The sequence below is a fragment of the Bos indicus x Bos taurus genome, chromosome 10 (genome assembly GCF_003369695.1).
Source record: "Bos indicus x Bos taurus breed Angus x Brahman F1 hybrid chromosome 10, Bos_hybrid_MaternalHap_v2.0, whole genome shotgun sequence".
In the NCBI taxonomy this organism is placed as follows: domain Eukaryota; kingdom Metazoa; phylum Chordata; class Mammalia; order Artiodactyla; family Bovidae; genus Bos; species Bos indicus x Bos taurus.
The window spans coordinates 83,653,398-83,677,139 of record NC_040085.1 but is presented as its reverse complement, the minus strand read 5'-3'; the positions used below and the strand labels follow the sequence as shown (position 1 = coordinate 83,677,139).

At 42.6% G+C, this 23,742-nt stretch overlaps 1 protein-coding gene across 22 annotated transcripts in view; it reads right to left on the bottom strand.

Annotated features, from left to right (window-relative positions):
* Positions 1 to 23,742, bottom strand: part of NRXN3 (neurexin 3) — a 1,811,822-nt gene that overhangs the window by 1,214,453 nt on the left and 573,627 nt on the right. For all 22 annotated transcript variants that reach the window (XM_027552545.1, XM_027552555.1, XM_027552571.1 and 19 more), the window contains one exon: positions 21,103 to 21,486. In XM_027552545.1, coding sequence (XP_027408346.1) covers positions 21,103 to 21,486 — 384 coding nt within the window. The remainder of the gene's footprint in view (positions 1 to 21,102; positions 21,487 to 23,742) is intronic.

Here is a 23,742-nt window from a genome sequence, read left to right as displayed (position 1 = left end):
GGAAGTCAAGAAATACCCAGAGTAACAGGCAAGTTTGGCCTTGGAGTACAAAATGAAGTGGGGCAAAGGCTATCAGAGTTTTCCCAAGAGAACGAACTGGTCATAGCAAACACCCTCTTCTAACAACACAAGACGACTCTACACATAGACATCACCAGATGGTCAATACCGAAATCAGATTGATTATGTTCTTTGCAGCCCAAGATGGAGAAGCTCTATACAGTCAGCAAAAACAAGACCTGGAGCTGACTGTAGCTCAGATCATGAGCTCCTTATTGCAAAATTCAAGCTTAAAATGAAGACAGAAGGGAAAATCACTAGACCATTCAAGGATGATCTAAATCAAATCCCTTATGATTTTACAGTGGAGGTGATGAAAAGCTTCAAGGGATCAGATCTGATAGACAGAGTGCCTGGAGAACTATGGACAGAGGTTTTATAAAATGGTGCAGGAGGCAGTGACTAAAAGCATCCCCAAGAAAAAGAAATGCAAGAAGGCAAAGTGGTTGTCTGAGAGAACCTTACAAAACCACAGCAGATGAGGACTAGTTCAAGAAACGAACAATGTTTATCCTGAGAATGACTCACCACATTTCACTGGGAAACTGACAGTCCTCTTTAGCTATCTAAAGGTCTACTATAGAAGAGGGTTTAGGTTTTGTACCTCTATATAACCCAGGTGTTCATGGCACAGTAAGTACCAAGTAAATATTAACTGAGAGATTAAATCTTGTATAGCTCCCAAAGCCAGAACCAAGATCAAAAGAAAGGTATTAGAAGAATAGAGAATTCAATTTATGGTAAAAGGGGGATTTTTACAATAAAGGCACATCAGACAGTAAAGAATCTGCCAGCAATTCAGAAGACACAGGTTCAATCCCTGGGTGGGGAAGATCCCCTGGAGAAGGGAATGGCTACCCACTCCAGTATTCTTGGCTGGAGAATTCCATGGACAGAGGAGCCTGATGAGCTATAGTCCATGGGGTCACAAAGAGTCAGACGTGACTGAACAACTAACACTTTTAATTTTATTGCATTTTGTTTTATTATGCTTAGCAGATATTGAATGTTTTATAAATCAAAGATCTGTGGTAACCTTGTGTCAAGTTAAGTCTATTAACACCGCTTTTTCCAACAGGATTTGCTTACTCCATGTCTCTGTGTCACATTTTGCAGTATTTCAAAACTTCCACCAGCAAAAAGATGACAATTCACCAAAGGCTCAGATGACGGTTAACATTTTTTAGCAATAAAGTATTTTTAAATTACATCCCACAGACAGAGGAGCCAGAGAGGCTACAGTCCCCAAGGTCTCAAAGAGTCAGACATGACTTAGCAACCACACAGCACCGTATGCATTTTTTAGACTTAACACTATTGCACACCTAAGAGACCACAGAACAGAAACGTAGCTTTCACATGCACTGGAAAAAGGTCACAGGACTCAATGTACTGTGATAGTCACTATATTGAGGCAATCTGGAACCAAACCTACAGTATCTTCAAAACTGAATATATCTGCTTCTTGAAAAGTGAGCTTCCTTATCATGGGGAGCAGTAGAGTATACTGATCACAAAAGAGTAGGCCCTGGAGTGGAAGGTCTAGAAGAACTAGGTGACCTTGGGCAAGTTATTTAAGCTATCCATGACCCCCATTCCTCAGATGTAAATTGAGAATGAAATAGTATCTATCGCATACAACTTTGCAGTGATTAAATAAGCTATCCACTGCTATGCACAGAGCACAGCATATGGAGACAGGAGATGTTTCCATACAGTCCACATAACAGAGATTTTGTCAAGGGTATTTATGCATCAGATGTTGGATTAGATTCAAAAATCTCAGAGGTCTTTTCTAACTAAATATGAATCTATAAGTTCTGATAACAGAATCAACCCCACCATCATCCCAATAAATGTCTTTACCACCTGTACAGCTGGAAGAGATACACAGAAGAATTATACACAGAAGAACTATATTAAAAAGGCCTTAATGACCCACATAACCACATGGTGTGATCACTCACCTAGAGCCAGACACCCTGGAATGTGAAGTCAAGAGGACCTTAGGAAGCATCACTATGATCAAAGCTAGTGGAGGTGATGGAATTCCAGCTGAGCTATTTCAAATCCTTAAAGAGGATGCTGTGAAACTGCTGCACTCAATATGCCAGCAAATTTGGAAAACTCAGCAGTGGCCACAGGACTGGAAAAGGCCAGTTTTCATTCCAATCCCAAAGGAGGGCAATGCCAAAGAATGTTCAAACTACCGGACAATCGTACTAATTTCATATACTGGCAAGGTAATGCTCAAAATCCTTCAAGCTAGGCTTCAGCAGTATGTGAACTAAGAACTTCCAGATGTACAAGATGGATTTACAAAAGGCAGAGGAACCAGGGATCAAATTGCCAACATTTGCTGGATCATAGAAAAAGCAAGAAAATTCCAGAAAAACATCTACTTCTGCTTCATTGATTATGCTAAAGCCTTTGACTGTGTGGATCACAACAAACTATGGAAAATTCTTAAAGACATGGGAATACCAGATCACCTTACCTTTCTTCTGAGAAACCTGTATGCAGGTTAAGAAGCAACAGTTAGAACCAGACTTGGAACAACAGACTGGTTCAAAATGAGGAAAGGAGTACATCAAGGCTGTATACTGTCACCCTGCTTATTTAACTTATATGCAGAGTATATCATGTAAAATGCCAAGCTGAATGAATCACAAGCTGGAATCAAGACTGCCAGGAGAAACATCAACAACCTTAGACATGCAGATTATACCATTCTAATGGCAGAAAGGGGCTTCCTTGGTGGCTTAGATGGTAAAGCATCTGCCTGCAAAGTGGGAGACCTGGGTTCGATTCCTGGCTTGGGAAGATCCCCTGGGGAAGGAAATGGCAATCCACTCCAGCACTCTTGTCTGGAAAATCCCATGGACAGAGGAGCCTGATAGGCTACAGTCCATGGGGTCGCAAAGAGTAGGACACGACTGAGTGACTTCATTTTCACTTTCACTGGCAGAAAACAAAGTGGACTAAAGAGCCTTTTGGTAAGGGTAAAAGAGGAGAGTGAAAAGGCTGGCTTAAAACTCAACATTCAGAAAACTAAGATCATGGCATCTGGTCCCATCACTTCAAGGCAAAAGAAGGCGTAAAAGTAGAAACAGTGATTTTATTTTCTTGGGCTCAAAAATCACTGTGGATGGTGACTGCAGTCATCCAATTAAAAGACACTTGTTCCTCAAAAGGAAAGCTATGACAAATCTAGGCACCATATTAAAAAGCAGAGACACCCTTTTGCCGATAAAAGTTCATATAGTCAAGGCTATGATTTTTTTCCACATGGATGTGAGAGTTGGACAATAAAGAAGGCTGAGTGCTGAAGAATTGATGCCTTTAAACTGTGGTGTTGGGGAAGACTCTTGACAGTCCCCTGGACTGCAGGGAGATCAAACCAGTCCATCCTAAAGGAAATCAACCTTGACTATTCATTTGAAGGACTATTGCTGAAGCTGAAGCTCCAATACTTTGGCCACCTGATGTGAAGAGTTGACTCCCTGGAAAAGACCCTGATGCTGGGAAAGAAAGAGGGCAGGAGAAGAAGGTGGCAACAGAGGATGAGATGGCTGGATGGCATCACTGCCTCCATGGACATGAGTCTGAGCAAACTCTGGGAGACAGAGAAGGGCAGGGAAGCCTCGCGTGCTGCAGTCCATGGGGTCACAACGAGTCAGACACAACTTAGCGGCTAAAGAACAAGAAAACCTGTACAGACACATGACTTTTGCTCATCCATCCTTTCTCTTTCCACCTCTACTCTCAACATAGACTTGACTGTGGATTTCCACAAGAGGCTTCATATTACAGTAGCTGGAGAAACTGAGTTGCTTGTGAAATATGATTCATGAAAGCCTGAGAAATGAGACAAGGGGAGCAGAGACAGTCAGCTGGAGATGAGGTGGCTGTCAGCAACAGCCTGCCACTACATGTGGTAAGACTAAGAGTGAGCCACTATCACATTTAAAATGGGTAACCAACAAGGACCTCCTGTACAGCACATGGAACTCTACTCAAGGTTATGTGGCAGCCTAAATGGGAGGGGAGCCTGGGGAAAAGAGGATACATGTGTATGTACGGCTGAGGCCCTTTGCTGTTCACCTGAAATTATCACAGAATGGTTTGTTCATCGGCTATACCCTAAAACAAAATAAAAAGTTTGTTTGTTTTTTTTTAAAATGAGTGAGCCACTATCTTCAGATCCAGAAAGGAAGACTTCAGGAGTAGGGAGAATTCAACTAAGCAAATATCAGAGCAGTTATCTTTCCTTTACCATGTTGCTGATGGAGATAAAAAATGTGCTAGCCTTAGCTGGTGTCAGTCTGAGACCCTCGGAGGCCATATGAAAACAATATTCAAATACCACTGGGCCCCAGCAGGAAGCTCCAGACAAGGGGCTGGCAGAGAAGATTGAAATCTGAAAGGCACAGGGCTTTCTTTCCCTGGAGGAAAAAAAGAGAGGGGGCATGCTAATCCCACAGATTTCATGAGGTTTCTGATTTACTAGTCTCTCAGATGGCTCTGTGGGGGTTTGTCATTTTGATGAGAAAGCCTTGTTGTAAAGGTTAAACATGCTAAGCAGCATGAAGTGATCTCTAAGAAAGATTATATCTTCTTGTCAGGGAGACAGCTGCCCAATAGCCCACAGAAGGGGGCCTTTAAAGAGCTGCACACCCAGGGTTTTGGCCCCAAGTCCCAGTTGCACTTGTCACTTCAAAACTCTCACTGTTGAGCTGGATTTATTTGTCGTATGGGGTAATGTGGATTGGTTGATGAAAGAAGAGAAATGTACATGCCTTTTCTCTCCATATTTCTTTCCTCCAAATCAATTGCCAACATTCTAAATAAATTTAGCAACAGGAATAAGACTGGAGACTAACCGAATGTTCGTGTTACAATGCATCATTCTATTGCTTAGTAATCCATGGGGACATTAGAGGGAAAATACACATTTTTTTTTTTTTTTTCCATTCTTGAATCGCTGAATTCTAGATTCAGAAATGGACACACTGGCTTATGATCTCTGAGTACAACATACACTTTGACTCTATAATAGAGGCTCCCCCAAAGCTAATGAAACCGCCATTGATAATTCTCAGGGGTAAATATGGGAACTGAGGCACAGAGAGAAAATAAATTACACATGTTCAGAGTGGAACCAGTATATGTAGGTGATTCCTAACTATATCCCCTTCATTGCTACCTCACTCTTCCCCACTCGTCCTAAGTCCCTCCAACTCACTTGAGCTGGTTGAGTAGCTCAGGGAAAACAAAACAAAACAGGCTTCTAAGACCAAACCTTTGTTCTTATCCAGTCTTGGTCACTCTTTAGCTGTGTATGATTGGTTAGGGTTAGGGTTAGTCCTATCAACACTGTCCCTTAAATATCTATTGGATGTATCCCCAAAATTCAACCTCCACTCTCCTATCACAGTTCAGACTCTTATTTCCGACCTGAACTAATATAAATGCAAAAGTGAAAGTGAAGTCACTCAGTCGTGTCCGACTCTTGCGAGCCCATGGACTGTAGCCTACCAGGATCCTCAGTCCATGGACTTTTCCAGGCAAGAGTACTGGAGTGGGGTGTCATTGCCTTCTCCAGGGGTTCTTCCCAACCCAGGGATTGAACCCAGGTCTCCCGCATTGCAGGCAGACATTTTACCATCTGAGCCACCAAGGAAGCCCAATATAAATGCAAACTGAACTATTTTATACTGGTCTGTTGGCCTACTATCTCCCACATTTCATTCATCACTTGCCAGAGGGATCTGACTTTGTTGTTTAGTTGCTAAGTTGTGTCCAACTCTTTTGTGACCTGGTGGACTGCAGCCTGCCAGGCTCCTGTGTCCATGCAATTTCACAGGCAAGAATACTGGAATGGGTTGCCATTTTTTTCTCCAGGTCTTAGTTATCTGATTGCTAAAAATGGCATGCCCACTATAATGTAAGGTCCAAATTTGTGAGGAGAACAAAACAAGCTACTTTACAACTGGTCTTGCCACTCCTTCAGCCACACCTTCTAAAACATCCCCTCAAATCCCTTCTCTTCACTCCCTAAGTCTTAGATTTCATCCATGAGGAAAATGTACTGTTTCCAGAAGTCATCCCTACATATATGTTCCTTCTGCCTAGAATACTTACCCTGCCTAATCTTCCTAGGAGATTCCTGCTACACCACCAAGCCTCAGCACAAGTGTCGCCCAATCTCTAACACGGTGCATAATATTTCTCCTTGCATTATTGATATGTTTATGAAAAATATATTACGATCAATTCTCGTATCTCTAGTGATCCATGAAGTCACTGGCATACTGTACTCAATGGATGCCTCTGAATGAATGACTTGGGGCCTTCCTTATTTTCTTCATTGAGAAAATGAGGTTGAGATTATGCAGCTTGCAGAATGGATGTGAGGGTTAAATGGCCCAGTATATATTAAGAATACAGAGCAGGCATATATTAATAATCTCTCTCAATAAGGTTAATTTTCCTTTCCTTTTATCAGACTGGAGCAAGGAAGGATTCATCTATCTGTGAAAAGACACATGAAACCAGAGATGCTAAAAAGAAAAAAAAAAAGAAAAGTCTATGACAATCCCCTTGTGTTGTATTTTGAAGCACCTGTTTCTCATAATTTTGTGACATCTCAATTTATTGCTTCCATAATGGGCAGATGTCTTCTGGCAGTTAAGCAGCTTTTAGCAAAGGCAGTAATAAAGGTATGAAGTGGCAATGTAAGTGACCACCGTGTATATCTCTGCATCTGACAGAATCCCAGCCAACAGCAGATGTGTCACACTGCTGAGCAGCTGTGACACGCGGCCTCAAAGTACTGACCCACACATTCTCAGGCTGCACACAGGCCTAGCTGTAGATTTTCTGAAGATCTCCAGAGTCCCCAGCCTGTCCTTCTGAGACTCCAGGAGTTTCAAGCTTCTAAAACAGCTAGAACTTTCTTTACTTGCTGTCTTCTTTAGAGTAACAGAAAGATCCATGATCAGGGGTATCTCAGATCCCAACCTGATAGAATAACACGTAAGGGTTCATGGACTCTGGGACAATTTCCTGGGATCATACAACGATGCGCCTGTGGAAAGGGAAACTCGGAGAACAGGAAGAGAAACAAGAAGAGGCTGAATCTGAGCAGTGCTATCATCGCCACTCCAAAAATAGTCAGAAGACCTAAGACATATCTCCAAAGAAGACATACAGATGGCCAGGAAGCACATGAAGTGATGTGCAATACTGCTAATTCTTTGTTTTTGTTCAGTCGCTAAATCATATGCTAATTATTAGAGAAATGCAAATCAAAACTACAATGAGGTATCACCTCACACAGTTAGAATGGCCAACAAAAAGTCTACAAACAATAAAGGCTGGAGAGGGTGTGGAGAAAAGGGAACCCTCCTACACTGCTGGTGGGAATGTAAATTGGTACAGCTATTCTGGAGAATAGTATGGAGGGGCCTTCAGAAACTAATAGAGCTTCCATATGATCTAGCAATCCCATTCTCAGGGATATACCTGGAAAAAAACATGGTTCAAAAGGATATATGCACCACAGTGTTCACTACATCACTATTTACAGTACCCAAGACAATGCAAGCAACCTACTAGGTTTGTTAAAAAGTAACTGTGGTTTCAGCTTCTGGTTCAAGATGGTGGAGTAAAAGGACATGCACTCATCTCCTCCTGTGAGAGCACCGAAACTGCAACTAGCTGTTGAACAACCATCGACGGGAGGATACTGGAATCCACCAAAATAAGATACCCCATGTCCAAAGGCAAGGAAGAAGCTTCAGTGAGATGGTAGGAGGGGTGCAATTATGACAAAATCAAACCCCATACCCACTGCACAGGTGACCCACACACTGGAGAACAGAAATACCAAAGAAGTTCCAGCATTGTTGTGAAGGTTCTGAACTCCACATCAGGCTTCCCAGGCTGGGGATCTGACAGAGGGACTGGGGATCAACAGAGAATCTGACCTTGAGGGCCAGGGGGATTTGATTACAGGACTCCCAGAGGACTGGGAGAAACAGAGACTCCAGACTTGGAGTGGATCAACAAAATTTTGCTCTCATCAAGACCCAGAGGAGAGGAGCAGTGACCCCACAGAAGACTGAATCAAAATCACCTGCTAGTGTTGGAGGGCCTTCTGTGGCGGTGTGGGCCAGCAGGGGCTCACCACAGGGACAGGGGCACTGGAAGGTTCCCTCTTGGAGTTCACCATCAACCCTACTATAGGGCCCCAGGGATGGGTATCCTCAGGCCAAACAACTACCATGGAGGCAGTACAACCCCACCCACCAGCAGATAATTGGATTAAAGCTTTACGGAGCAAGGCCCTGCCCACCAGAGCAAGACCCAGTTTTTTCCAGTCCTTCCCATCAAGAAGTTTACACAAGGCTTTTAGCTTCATCCATCAGAGGGCAAAACTAGAAGAAGCATTCTCACAGTGGCTAAAACAAAAATCATATTACAGAAAGTTAATCATGATGAAAAAGTAGAAAGTTATGTCCCAGATGAAACGACAAGATAAAAACTCCAGAAAAACACCTACATGAAGTGGAGATAGGCAACCTTCCAGAAAAAGAATTCAGAATAATGATAGTGAAGATGATCCAGAAGCTGGGAAAAAGAATGGAGGCAAAGATTGGGAAGGTGCAAGAAATGTTTACCTAAAACCTAGAAGAACTAAAGAACAAACAAACAGAGATGAATAATACACTATCAGGAATCAACAGCAGAATAACTGAGGCAGAAGAACAGATAAATGATCTGGAGGACAGAATGGTGGAAATCACTGTTGCAGAACCGAATATAGGAAAAGAATGAAAAGAAATAAAGACAGCCTAAGAGACCTTTGGGACAACATTAAATGCACCAACATTCACATTAGAGGGATCCCAGAAGGAAAAGAGAGAGAGAAAGGACCTGAAAAAATATGTGAAGAGATAATAGCTGACAGCTTCCCAGTGATGGGAAGGGAAATAGTCAACCAAGTCCAGGAATCACAGAAAGTTCCAAGCAGGAGGAACCCAAGGAGGAACACACCAAGACACATAGTAATCAAACTGACAAAAATTAAAGACAGAGATAAAATATTAAAAGCAACAGAGAAAAATGACAAATAACATACAAGGGAACTCCCACCAGGTTATCAGCTGATTTCTCAACAGAAATTCTACAAACCAGAAGGGAATGGCATGATATATTTAAAGTGATGGAAGGGAAGAACCTACAACCAAGAACACTGTACCCAGCAAGACTCTCCTTCAGATCTGATGGAGAAATCAAAAGTTTTTCAGACAAGCAAAAGTTAAGAGAATTCAGCACCACCAAACCAGTTTTACAACAAACGCTAAAAGGAATTTCTCCAGGCAGGAAACACAAGAGAAGGAAAAGACCTACAGAAAGTAAACCCAAAACAATTAAGAAAACGGTAATAGGATCATACATATTGATAATTACTTTAAATGTAAATGGATTAAATGCACCAACCAAAAGACAAAGACTGGCTGGTGGATGAAAACATGTGCATGTATGCATTTCCATTTACCACATCATTCTGTTGACCTCCCCAAATTGTATGCAATTATTTTATATTGTTAAGTTAATTGTGTTTCCATTATGGCTTGCAATTGTAATTATCTTTTATTTTTGTCTGGTTATTGACTGCAAACTAATAAACATCTTTTATTCTTGTGATTAAGTAACTATTACTCACTTAATACTATTGCATCATGATTGGTCTACAGAAAAACAACAGAACTCTGTATCACCAAAACTAGGATCTAATAGAAAAACCTGTAATCACTTTTTAAAATTCAGAAGCATATCAGAATTATCTTGAAATTTTTTGTAAAATACAAATGCTCTAGGGAGGTTCAAGAGGAAAGGGGAAAATGTATACCTATGGCTAATTCATGTTGATGTTTGGCAGAAACCAACAAAATTCTGTAAAGCAAATATCCTTCAGCTAAAAAAATAAATAAAATTCTCCCAATAATGAAAAAATAAAACAACAAATGCTTACATATTGCTTTTTTTTCTCCAGAGCTCGAGATATGTTTCTAATGAGCAGTCATGTTTAAAACAAGTGGACTGTATGATTATCTTTTACTTTTATTATCTGGTATGTTTCATCTTTTCTATTTTATATGCAGTGCTTCTATTTCATTTAGTTTATGTTCTCCAATTTCTCCATTTCTTTGTTTTTTTAATGTACTTTCTCAAGCCTTTATCAAGTGTAGTAGAAAAGCTTTAATATACATATATAAATATGTCTTAGAAAACATTAATTTTTGCCTAACTAAAAACAATTGACGTTTTGATTCTACTTGTTTGATTTAGCATAAATAGAATGCTAGATTTCTAATTAAAAAATAGATATGCAACAAGCAACAAAGTTTTACTGCATAGGGAACTATAGTCAATATCTTGTAATCATCTATGACGGAAATAATTTCAAAATTAATATATGTGTATTTGTATAACTGAATAAGCTTGCTGTGCACCTGAAACATTGTAAGTCAACTATACTTCAATAAAATATATACGTTTTAGAAAAAACGAATTCAGAGTGTGAATTTTAAATCATTATACTAAGCTCAGACACATCTTTATTAATCAAAGTAGGCACTATTACAATCAATACATTCTGGCCAATGAGAAATAAGTTTGTTTATTCCTGTAGCATAAAAATCCATGCTTCAGGATTTTATGAATTCTTAGAAAGCATTTTCTGCCTCCTGCTGGTTATGGAAGCATTTTCCCTGCAAAAAGTTGTTGAGATGCTGGAAGAAGTGGTAGTCAGTTGGCGAAAGGTCAGGTAAACATAGAGGATGAGGCAAAATTTTGTAGCCCCATTTGTTCAACATTCGAAGCATTGGTTGAGCGATGTGCACTTGGGCACCGTCATGGAGAACTGGGCCCTTTCCGGTGGGCTGACCAATGTTGGCTGTAGGCACTGCAGTTTTTGGTGCATCTCATACATACTTCTCAGATGTAACAGTTTTATTAGGACTCAGAAAAGTGTAGTGGATCAGACTGCTGGTAGACTACCAAACAGCGACCATGACCTTTTTTGGGTGCAAGTTTGGCTTTAGGAAGTGCTTTGGAGCTTCTTCTTGGTCTAGCCACTGATAGGTCATTTCAGGTGATGTATAAAATCCACTTTTGTTGAAACCTGATCAAAAAATGGTTCATTGTTGTGTAGAATAAGAGAGGATGACACTTCAAAATAGCAATTTTTTAATTTGTGGTCAGTTCATGATGCACCCACTTATTGAGCTTTTTCACCTTTCCAATCTGTTTCAAATGCTAAATGACCACAGAATGGTAGACACTGAATTCTTCAGCAATTTATCATGTAGTTATAAAAGGATCAGCTTCAATGATCCTCTTAACTAGTCATTGTCAACTTCTGATGGCTGGCCACTGTGCTCCTCAACTTCAAGGCTCTCATCTCCTTTGCAAAACTTCTTGAACCACCACTGCACTGCACGCCTGTTAGCAGTTCCTGGACCAAGAGTGTTGTTGATGTTACAAGTTGTTTCTGCTGCTTTATGACCCAATTTGAACCCAAGTAAGAAAACTGCTCAAATTTGCTTTTTGCCTAACATCATTTCCCTAATCTAAAATAAATATAAACAGCAAGTAATGAGTCATTAGTAAAAGAATGTAAAGGAAGAAATGCACATTAAAATGATGTATAACATAACCACATTTATTAAAGAGTATTCCAATATAAAAGAGCAAAGTTCAACAATGCAAAACCATATTTACTTTTTCACCAACTTAAATAAATGTCCATTCACAGATGAATGGATAAAGAAGATCTGGTACATGTACACGATGGAATATTACTCAGCCACTTTTGCAAAAACTTGGATGGACCTGGAGATAATCATACTAAGTGAAGTTAGTGCAACAAAGACAAATATCATATGATATAGTTTATCTGCAAAATATTTAACACAATGATATAAATGAACACATTTACAAAACAGAAACAGACTCACAGACTTAGAGAAGGAACTTACTGTTACCAGGGGTGAAGTGTGTGGGATGGGCAGGGATAGATTGGGACTTTGGGATGAATATGTATTCATTGCTATATTTAAAACAGACCAACCAACAAGGACCTACCATATAGCACAGGGAACTCTGCTCAATACTCTGTAATAAGCTAAATGGGAAAAGAATTTGAAATAGAATAGATACATGTAGGTGTATACTTGAATTGCTTTGCTATACACACCTGAAAGTAATACAACATTGTTAATCAACTGTACTCTTAATATAAAATAAAAAATATAAAAAGCATCAATGGATTAAAAAATGGGGGGCCATGTTGGTTGATGAATTATATTTTGCATGGGGGCCTCCTTTCTTTAATACTTGTATTTACTCACTGAAAGGGGGTAAAAAATGAACTAGAAAAGAGACAGCCTTTTAGTGATCTTAAGAAATCTAAGAGTCTATTCATTAATCCATCAATTAAAACTTTTAAGTTATAGACCTGAAGTATCCCCAGTATACCAAGGTACTTGTTTTCTTAGATGAATGAATCAGAGAGGTGACAACTTCATTGCAGTGCTGATATAACTAAACCTAGCCTCCTAACCCAGAAAGTACTGCAGACTGCAAGGAACAAGGACTAGCATCCCTGCTCTGCCCTTCATTCACCTTTACCCCTCTACTCAGGATAAGGGAAGACATTGCCAAGCTGATGACATTTGAGAATCACAGAGTTTTATAATTGAATGGGCCCTGGGAGAGCATGAAACACAATTGCCTCATTTTATTTTTTCAGAACAAGGAAGCCAGAGGATCCAAGTAAGAATCTCAAAGTCACAGATCTAAATAAAGGGCCTAGGTGTTCCTAGGGAAATAGGGCAGGGCCTCAATGGTACTGAAACAAGGGAAAGCAACAAACATGTTTATATTTGACCTTGGAGGCCAGGTTTTCTTCTGTTCCCACGTCAGTGAGTCAGTCTCAGCAGACCCCAATAGATCCAGAGCTGTTTTTACAGTACTATATCATGTTGGACCTATTTTGCTTTCTAATTGTTATCTCATTCTTTCCTGTGATTATTCCTGGATCATTGCCCTTGGTGGATTGATAACAATTTGCAGATTACTCCTCCAACCCCTCCATTAGACTGTAAGCTCATGAAGAAGTAAAACCAGGTCTTTTACAAACTTTTATCCTCACAACTTAACTCACTAAGCCTGGTGGAGACAAAAGGTATGGAATCATCATGTGAAAGTGAAGTGAAAGTGAAAGTTGCTCAGTTATGTCCAACTCTTTGCAACCCCATGGACTACACAGTCCACAGAATTCTCCAGGCCAGAATACTGGAGTGGATAGTATTTCCCTTCTCCAGGGGATCTTCCCAACTCAGGGATCAAGCCCAGGTCTCCCACATTGCAGGTGGATTATTTACCAGCTGAGCCACAAGGGAAGCCCAGGAATATTGGAGTGGGTAGCCTATCCCTTCTCCAGCAGATCTTCCCTGCCCAGGAATCAAACCGGGGTCTCCTGCATTGCAGGCAGATTCTTTACCAACTGAGCTGTCAGGAAGTCCTAACTACATGGATGTTGTAGTTCATTCCAAAGAAGTATCACAGCTACGTTTCCTATAACTTGAGGGACCAAAAGCCACTGGAACTAAAGCTACTTAAGAATGTGTTGAATATTTAAACATTTTAACAATCTCACTTCAATACTCTAAAGAAGGCACAAAATTAATTTGCGTTTTTCAAAACATATGACATGCTATCCAGTTTTCCAAAGAAGATATCAATGTAGGTTGACTTAAGATTATGGTGGTAGAGAGGGAAAGTAGTGGACGGATGTAGGATGGGTTTAGATGAGGAGATGAAAGGAACTTGCTGAGTCTGAATGAGATGGGAGAAGACAAAACCAAGGGAAAGGCCAAGGACAGTGGTGATGCCATTTACTGAGAAGGGAAAAACTACAAGGAAAAACAAACAGTCTAAGTCAGGGAGGAGGAACTTAAGATTTCTATTTTTCAATGTTATGATTAAGATAGCTATCAGATATCCCAATGAAAACATCAAGGAGAAAACTGGACATAGAAATCTGCAGTTCCAGAGAGAGTTCTAGGCTAGAGAACTTATTTGGGAATTACCAACATGTAGGTAACCATAGCAACAGATGAGGATACAAAGGGCAATGTGCAGATCAGGAGACCCAGGATAGGGAACTGGGACCCTCCCTCCAGTATTTAATAACCTCGTGGTATGTGTGTGACACAGTGCTGGAAACCATGCCAAACAAAAATGCCCAATGCACTGTTTTTCCTTCAATGACCTTATAATACATCCTCTTTCACGTGTAAGAAAAGGAAAGCCTACTCAATGTAATGGAAAGTACAGAGAGTTAGGAGTCAGGAACCATGAATTTTAACCATTCTACAGCTGTCCCAAGTTAAAATGACTAACTTCTCAGGGTTTCCAATTCCTCACTCACAGAAATAAGGATTAGTTGACTCTGCCAGCTCTACTAATTCCTAATGTCCTAATTTCCATGTGGCATCCAAGTGACACACTCCAGGCCCCTCAAAAGGCAGGGTACCACTCATTGCTGCTCCAGAAGTGCACAGAAGCCATCAGAGGGGACGGCTGAAAGCGAAGTTCCCAAACAGCTGCTGCCTGCAAGCTTTTCCTGTTGGAACAGGGTCATCTGAGAGAACTCAAAATATCTGCATTCTTGGTTTTCAGCTAGAGTTTATGTCAGATCACTGGAATCCCAGGGACCAGTGAGAAGAGCAGATTTACCCTCTCTATCACATTTTCTTGATTCTACAAATTAATATTCTCAAAGACATCCAATTTCCATGACCCTAGGAGATATTTTATCAGATAGAAGTAGTCCAGGTGGGTGGCCCAGGCTTAACCATGAAAGGGCACCAAGAAAGCGGTTCAGTAAGAACCCATACCTACACAGTAGGTGATCGTTTATATTTAGTCTAGGTGACTGCCCACCTGGACAGAGCTGACTGGTAGAACAGACAGATGAACTAAACTGGGCCAATCAGGTTCTTTTTGAAAAATGACAATTTGCATGAAAAACTCCAGATACTGTAGGTCAAGAGAGATGTATCACTTCAACTGCAGCGCCTTGGGCTCCCCCGAGCTGCTCTGCTTCTTTTTCAAGACATAGGTTGTGAGATCATCATTTGATCAATAACTCTCTAGGTAATCATGTATAACAAACCTAGACAGCATATTAAAAAGCAAAAGCATTACTTTTCCAACAAAGGTCCATATAGTCAAAGCTACGGTTTTTCTAGTAGTCATGTATGGATGTCAGAGTTGGACAATAAAGAAGGCTGAGCACTGAAGAACTGATGCTTTTGAATGGTGGTGTTGAGACTCTTGAGAGTCCCTTGGACTGCAAGGAGATCCAACCAGTCTATCCTAAAGGAAATCAGTCCTGAATATTTCTGGGAAGGACTGATGCTGAAGCTCCAATACTCTGGCCACCTGATGCAAAGAGCTAACTAATTAGAAAAGACCCTGATGCTGGGAAAAATTGAAGGCAGGAGGAGAAGGGGACAATAGAGGAAGAGATGGTTGGATGGCATCACTGGCTCAATGGACATGAGTCTGAGCAAGCTCCGGGAGTTGGTGATGGACAGGGAGCCTGATGTGCTGCAGTCCATGGGGTCACAGAGTTGGACACGACTGAGCGACTAAACAACAAATCATGTGGTAAGTCTCATTCCTTGACTCTGTTAGCCACTGTCAGTTCTGAAGCTTGCAACCAAGAGAACCTTATCTAGTAAGTATCAGTCTCCCCATTTTACAGATAAGGAAACAGACTTGGAAAAAATAAGAAATATGTTCTATCAGTTGAGTTGAGTCACTCAGGCATGTCCAACTCTTTGTGACCCCATGAATCGCAGCACTCCAGGCCTCCCTGTCCATCACCAACTCCCGGAGTTCACTGAGACTCACATCCAATGAGTCAGTGATGCCATCCAGCCATCTCATCCTATGTCATCCCCTTCTCCTCCTGCCCCCAATCCCTCCCAGCTTAAGAGTCTTTTCCAATGAGTCAACTCTTCGCATGAGGCGGCCAAAGTGTGAGAACCAACTTTAGGAAGCAAGTCCATTTGATTCTAAAATCCATGCCATTAACCACTAGGTCATCCCAAGTCTAAGTACTGGAGTGCAGGTTATTTTTGTCATAGAAATGAGCTTGTGCTGAGTCCTGTTTTATTTCTTGCTAAATAAATGATGGCATGCATTCAGAAAAAGCCATCTAGGGAAGAGGATAGAATCTGCAGCAGCCTCAAACTGAAGTTTGATGGTCCACAAATAAACCCACAGCCTTGCCTGTGGACACTTGGTCCCCACTAATTAAACTACAGTCTGGCTACACTGACAAGGAGAAGATGCCTATGTTGTCCCACGTCAACTGATCATCCTACAATACATAAGACAGAATGTTTCCTCTGTACAGTAGGACTTTTAAAATGGCAAGCAGTCTTCCAGCAGATGCGCTTCTATCAAATAGGCATTATATAGCTACAGCAGGCCTTAGCTTTTTAGGTCATGGACAGGTTTCCCACAACACTATGATTAACAAAGAACGAACCAGAACAGCCACAGTTGAACAACTGGGATGGGTCAATCTATCTACATCTCCTTAGAATAGTATCAGATCATGGCGGGAAAAAAAAAAATCTAAATGCAATATGAAGCCAATTGTTATATGTCAAAATTTAGAGTTGCTAATCCTCATATGTAGTAGAAGTACTCTTTCGAGGGTATAAGCAAGAGTCATCCATTTTTACTACCAGAGGAAGAGACTCATGCAAATGAACTTTAGTCTTATGGGCTTCCCTAGTGACTCAGGTGGTAAAGAATCTGCCTGCAATGCAGGAGACCCAGGATGGATCTCCTGGAGACTCTGGGAAGATCCCCTCAAGAAAGGAATGGCTGCCCACTCCAGTATTCCTGTCTGAAGAATTCCATGGACAGAGGAGCCTGGAGGGTTACAGTCCATGGGGTCACAAAGAGTTGGACAGGACGGTGTGACTAACACGTCCATGTACTCATACAGTTCCTGGTTCCCTTGTTCTATTCCCTTCTCTCTGGTTGACAACTTTAACCTGGGAGTTGTATCCAAGACGGGTGTGCTTGCTCACTTTGCTTGGGTTCCTGGCCATTTGGCGTCTTCCCAGAGCCATCCTTAACTCTGCTTTTTCTCTGAATACTGGTTTTCAGCATCTTGCCTATGCTTTCTACATTTTATATAGACAAGTGGCTCTTTCAACCACCATTTCTGTTGTGTGGCCCACAGCACCAAGGGACTGACACTACTATGAAGCCCAAATATAGAAGAGTTGGGGTTAGATGGGACACACTGCCTTACGGATTGTCTTTGTCGTCTCAATTTTGGTACAAATGATTTTCAGGCTTAGTACTGCTTCTAGAAAAAAAAATTAGAGAACTGTAAATTGAATGAACACACTGATGGTGTTATGGTGGGTGGGGCAGCACTCCTTGCCAAAGAGGATGACGGTCTTGCATAAGGAATGTTAACACTCACCCTTTACCACTCTTCAGAAGTGCCTGTAACGGATCTTGAGGGTCAGAGACAGAGAGAGGCCATAGTTTTGTTATTAAGAGGAGATTTAAAAAATCCAAGTAACCTCAGATCCCCCTTTCCCAACCACTCACCCATATAGGTGTGGCCTCTCCCATCTGTCTGCCCTCCTGATCCCCTAAGACATCAGGCCTGATATCTGTCACACATTAGCACACTCCCCATCTTTCCCTCTCCCCAAAGACTATACACCCCATGATCAAAATCAGGGGCTATGTCAGTTTCTTTTTCCCCTTCATTCCCAGCCTCTAACACAGTGCCTGGAACGAATTCAGGTTTCAACAGATGTCTGCTGCATGTATGAAAAAATGAACAAAAGAGACTCAAAAGCATCCCTGCTGATGAATCAGTTTCAATAAAGAAAAACAATGTCACAGGGAAACTATTTTCTTTGCCAGCAAAGTAGAGTCCCATCATTTTTACACTCCACTGACTCATTCTGAACACGGTGTCGGGAACAATACAGGACCAGAAAACAATTAGCCGGGGAACAAAACAATCAGTGGACCCGTCTGGGGTTTGAGCGACGTATAGATCAAATGTCTTTAATTTGCTAGCGCCTTCTCATTTGGCCACAATGGATGATTTTTGGCTGCACTGTACCACGAATAATTGTCCCTCATATATCCCCAATCAGCTGCCATTTAATGACTAGTCGAAAGTGACAACATAAAAGGTGCAATGACTTTCATTGTATTTGGCAAACCTTGGACCAACCTCCACTGATTTGCCCATGGAAAGGTGATCCCGGGGACACCTTGCACAGCTGTCTTCAGTAATCACAAGGCCCTTTAGTTGGAAAGAGAGGTCTGATGGGACATCTTACACTTAAGGTAGATGTCTTACACTACCTTCCTTGATGGTGGACCATCCACAATATCCTGACTTCTATCCAAATGGTCTCATGTATTACAGTGGTCAAATGACCTTTCTGTCTCCCCAAACCAGCAACTGAGATCGTCTACCCAAAAAGAGAGATTTGGAAAGCATTCAGGAGCTCAACAGACTGGCCAGCCAAATGAGGCCCACTTCTGTTCCAGATGGCCACCTCCTCATCTCAGCTCATGTTCTGCAGTCGCTGCTCTGAAAATTCACTGAATCTGAATTTAACTTCCATGAGCCCCAAGAAAGCTCCTTTTCCTTTATTCCAATATCCTGTGTCCTCTTTTTTGGTCCAGTGGTAGTGAAGGTTTACAGTTCTCTTGAAACGCACTTTAGCTAGCTATATGGTTGACCTCAAAAAATGAGTCCTTGAAAACCCTTGCCTGGTTACCCAAGCCTGTTCCAGGATCCCTTCTCATCACCAGACTTCTGAAACTTGAACAAATTTGGCCACTGGTACACTTAATAGATGAGGCCCTGTATGTCTCTAATCAGGAAAGTCTTCTTTGAATTTCCATGTTCTCCTAATAGTCCAGCCCATGCTGCTGTCCTGCATCATCTATACAAGAAGCAAACATCTATGCTTCCTGTATAGATGTCTCAACTCCTCAGCTAAGTAAATGATATTATGTCTACTCCAGACACAGTATTCTCAAAGCTCTAGAGAGCTACGCTGTCGGCAAAAATTTGTTAACTGTCTAAAGTATCCTTTCATATAAAATCATGGTAGACAATTCATAGACAGTCAACTGAATTGTGTGTCCTTGGCATGTAAAACAACTAACCAAGCTGCAATCTGGACATGGCTTATAGACTGGCATCTCTGTACCTTGATGTTATCTCTTTGCTTACTTTTATCTCTGCCTTTTACCCAAACTGTAAATTCAGTGCAAATGTAAGAAGTTAAAGTGGTAGACGGTCTCTTCTAAAGGGTCAGCCCCCACTCTTTGTTCCCCAACATTTCAGCCACCTCTCACACCCTTCCCCCCACCGGCACTCCCCACTCCATTTAGTTATGGACTTTGTTTGGTTCCTCAACTGTGCCATGGTCTCTTACCTCTTGGCACACAACGTCCTTCCAATCTAAGACACACGGTTTTCTCCCACCTTGTTGCCAAGCTAGCTACTACTCATATTTCAAGTCTCAACCTACACATTTCTTTCTTGCGGGAGCTTTCTATGAATCTCTATAGTATGTTCGATCTCCTGGAAAAGGAATCCCAAGCTTTTCTGTACTTTCCCGTTAATGATGTCGATGACAATCATTACAACCATAACAATCACTGACATTGACTATACACTTTCCATAGTGCAGGAATCTATTGACTCATTTAACCATGATTAATAGTAGGTAGGAGTCTTCCCTTGTGGCTCAGCTGGTAAAGAATGCGCCTGCAATGCTGGAGACCTGGGTTTGATCCCTGGGTTGGGAAGATCCCCTGGAGAAGGGAAGGGGCAACCCACTCCAGTATTCTGGCCTGAAGAATTCACGGACTGTATAGTTTATGGGGTCACAAGGAGTCAGACATGACTGAGCAACTTTTACTTCACTTCACTTAGCAGGTAAAGAAAGTGAAAGTGAAAGTCACTCAGTCGTGTCCTACTCTTTGAGACTCCATGGACTATACAGTCCATGGAATTCTCCAGGCCAGAATACTGGAGGAGGTGTCCTTTCCCTTCTCTAGGAGATCTTCCCAACCCTGGGGTCAAACCCAGGTCTCCCACATTGCAGGTGGATTCTTTACCAGTTGAGCCACAAGGAAAGCCCAAGAATACTGGAGTGGGTAGCCTATCCATTCTTCAGTGGATCTTCCCGACCCAGGAATCGAACTGGGGGTCTCTGGCATTGCAGGTGGATTCTTTAGCAACTGAGCTATGAGGGAAGGAACCTGGTTATCTCCATTTTAAAGAAGAGGAAATCAAGTCTCAAAGATATAATCTTGAATTCATATCACTCTACAAAGGCCACATTTCTCATCCAGTCTTGCCCCAGAATTCATGTTCTTAACCAACACACCATTGCCTCATAAAACTCAACATGTAAGTGATTATTTAACAGCTAACTATTCCACTAGGCAGCAAGTCACAAAGAACAGGGCTGGGGCTATTTTATTCTACAGTGTATTTCTAAAGCTTAATCTGAGAGCTAGCTCAGAGAAAGCACCCAAAAAGCAGGAACAAATGAAACAGCCTGTTGGTGAGCCCACCCAGAATCCCCAAAGAAAAAGTACTGGCCTTCTCAAAGAGACGATGTCAAACACTCCATCAAAAAAGCATCATGACCTAGCTCCAATTTATGCTAGTTTCCCTCTCTACGATCCAATCCTAGCTAAATCGAAACAAACATCCAGACCTAGAAAGGGTGTCATCTGGAAAGCAGTGAACCCAAAAAATTCTCCCCCAGAAGCACGCAAGCACAGGGAGGGCCAAAGGAAGTGTCCGCGATAGCAAAGGGAGCCCAGGCACGTCTCCCCCACTCTCACCCAGCGCATCACCACACCACTCACCCCGCTCGCAGGTCCGTCCCCAGTAGCCAGTGCCCGTGCAGTCGCAGATGAAGCGGTTCCAGCCGTCCTTGCACACGGCGTTGTTCTTGCAGGGGTAGCTGTCACACTGCTTGGCGCTCATCCGCGAGCAGGAGGACTTGACGCCCGCAGCGTTCTGCATCTCCGCCAGCTGCCGGATGTTCTTGCTGCGCCCGTCGATGAACAGGTCGCGGATGCAGCCCACGTAGCCGTAGTTGAGCATGGCGGTCCAGAGCTCGGTGGGGAGGATGAGGCCAGCGCGGTTCTCCGGCAGCCCGCCCAGGTACATGTCCCCCTCCAGGTCAAGGATCTCGCTCTCCCCGCTGGCGGTGAACGGCGTGCGCCTGCTGTTCACTGATATGGTACCTGGGATGGGAGGATGGAGACAAAGAATGAGCTCATGGCCCTCCTGGCATCCCAGGTGAGCCTCCCAGTTGATGAACTGAATGAAAGGAACCTAGCGGGTGAGGTGGGAGACCAGCGTGGCCCGGCCAGGAGAGAACCTTGTGAGTGGGGAATGAAAGGCCACAAAATGGTAAAAAAGGACAACGCAGGCCATTTGGTTCTGGTCCCTGCAGCTAAGACAGCCAAGCCCAGAGCAAGACCCAGGAAAATCCCAGTGGCCAGTGCTGAAAATACTTTTTTTTCTACCTAAAAGTCTTGGCTGAAAGGTTGCATGCCATATAGGCTGACAGCAGCACCATCCCTTCCCGTGTTTAAATCCTAGCTCTGCCACCTACCAGCTAGACAACCCTGAAGACGTGACTTCACTTTTCTGGTCCTCAATTTCCTCATCTGTAAAATGGGAAAGGAACTGTCCCACCTCACAGGTTGGCATGATGGCTGCGTGCATGCATACTAAGTCGCTTCAGTCGCATCCAACTTTGCAACCCTTTGGACTGCAGGCAGATGAGCTGATATATGTAAGGCGCTTTTTACTCTGTACCTAGGACAGTCTATAAGTCCCGCCTGAGTCTTCACCTCTGGCTCACCATTGCCAGAAGGATGGAACCTGCTCTTCTGTCTCACTCTCCTCTCTCTCCATGAGCTGATATCCTCTGTACTTGTCTTAGGTACCCGTCCAGCCAGTATGTATTTTCAACACTCATTGCTTTTGATAAATTTTAACTGGAACATGTTTCTTCATGTGTTCACTTAACAAGTATGTATTGGAACCTGTTCTATCTCTAGTATAGTTCTAGGCACAGACACGAATTTGACAGCCATGCCCCTGCTCTCATGAAGCTGATGTTCCAGAGCAGAGGAAGACAAAATAAATAAATCACTAAATAAACAAAAGAGACGGACAAATGGCAAGTGGGAGGAAGGCAGTTACATGGGTGCAGCAGCCCCAGCAGACGGGTTCTGCTTTCAAGTGGACGGTTGGTAAAGGCTTCTCTAAGCAGGTGACAGGTAAGCTGAAACCAGAATGCTGAGAAGGATCCAGGCATGCCAAGTCCAGGGGGAAGAGGAATGTGTCTGGCACCGGGAATGGCACTCACAAAGGGCCTCGGGTAGGCAGGAGTGTGGCTAGAGTCGAGGTTGCCAGAGGAAGTCAACAAGAGGTGAGATCAGAGCTGGACTGGGCACACGAGATCACAGATGGAACCCTGAGCCTGACCTGGGAACTTGGGAACCAGGTTGCCAGTCTTAAATGGCTTTCTAACCCTGCACCAGTCCCTGAACCCAGTTACAGATCAATTTCCTAACTGAAAAATCAAACTGATATCTGAACGTCATGCCAAAACTTTCAAAAATTTAGTCTTCTCGAAGTCCTTTATTAGTACCAGGATAACAGGGCCATCCATCAGCCAGCTTTCCCTCATCTGAGTCTCAGTTCCCTCGGCTATGACAGAGGACAGCAGGCAGGGCCTGGGAGATCAGATGAGATCAAGAAAGTGAAGCACACTCGAAATCACAAAGCACACCCAGCAGCGGAAGGCAGGAAGAGCAGAGGAGCCACTGGGGCGCTCAGTTAGGCCCGCTCCCCCAGCTCTCCCCTGCAAATTTTCTCCTGGAAAAACCAGCTTTGCCTTTTCACTTTTAAATCTTTTTTAAAAAAACCCTACATAACAGTAAAACTGTCCCGGCCACCATTTTTAGTACTTTCTGTGCTTTTCTGGACTCAAGCTTCAGAATAATCTTGTGGCTGACGTTCGTATTTCCCCTATTTTACAAATGAAGAAAGGGACTCAAGCCTCAACATCCTCTCTCTTGCACAGTCTGCTTTCTTTACCCACCACATTCCACTGAAATAATCTGATCACCAACTAACAGCAAGGAGCTTCTATTGCCAAGTGAAGAACAGCACCCGGAACCGATTTAAACAGTGGAGCCTTAAGCAATCCGTCCTGAGCAAAATCCTCCTCTAAGTGTGTGACCACAAATGTTTTGAGAGTCAGTCCTCCAGTTGGGGAGTGAAAATAAAAGGTTCCCAAAGATCACCTCTCAGTCATATTCTTCAGGATGGGCAGCAGGCACCACAATTAGATACTCTTAACTTTTTATAAGGATTCCCAGAAGGCTCAGTGGTAAAGAATCTGCCAGCCAATGCAGGAGACACAAGAGATGCGGGTCCGATCCCTGGGTCAGAAATATCCTCTGGAGTAGGAAATGGCAACC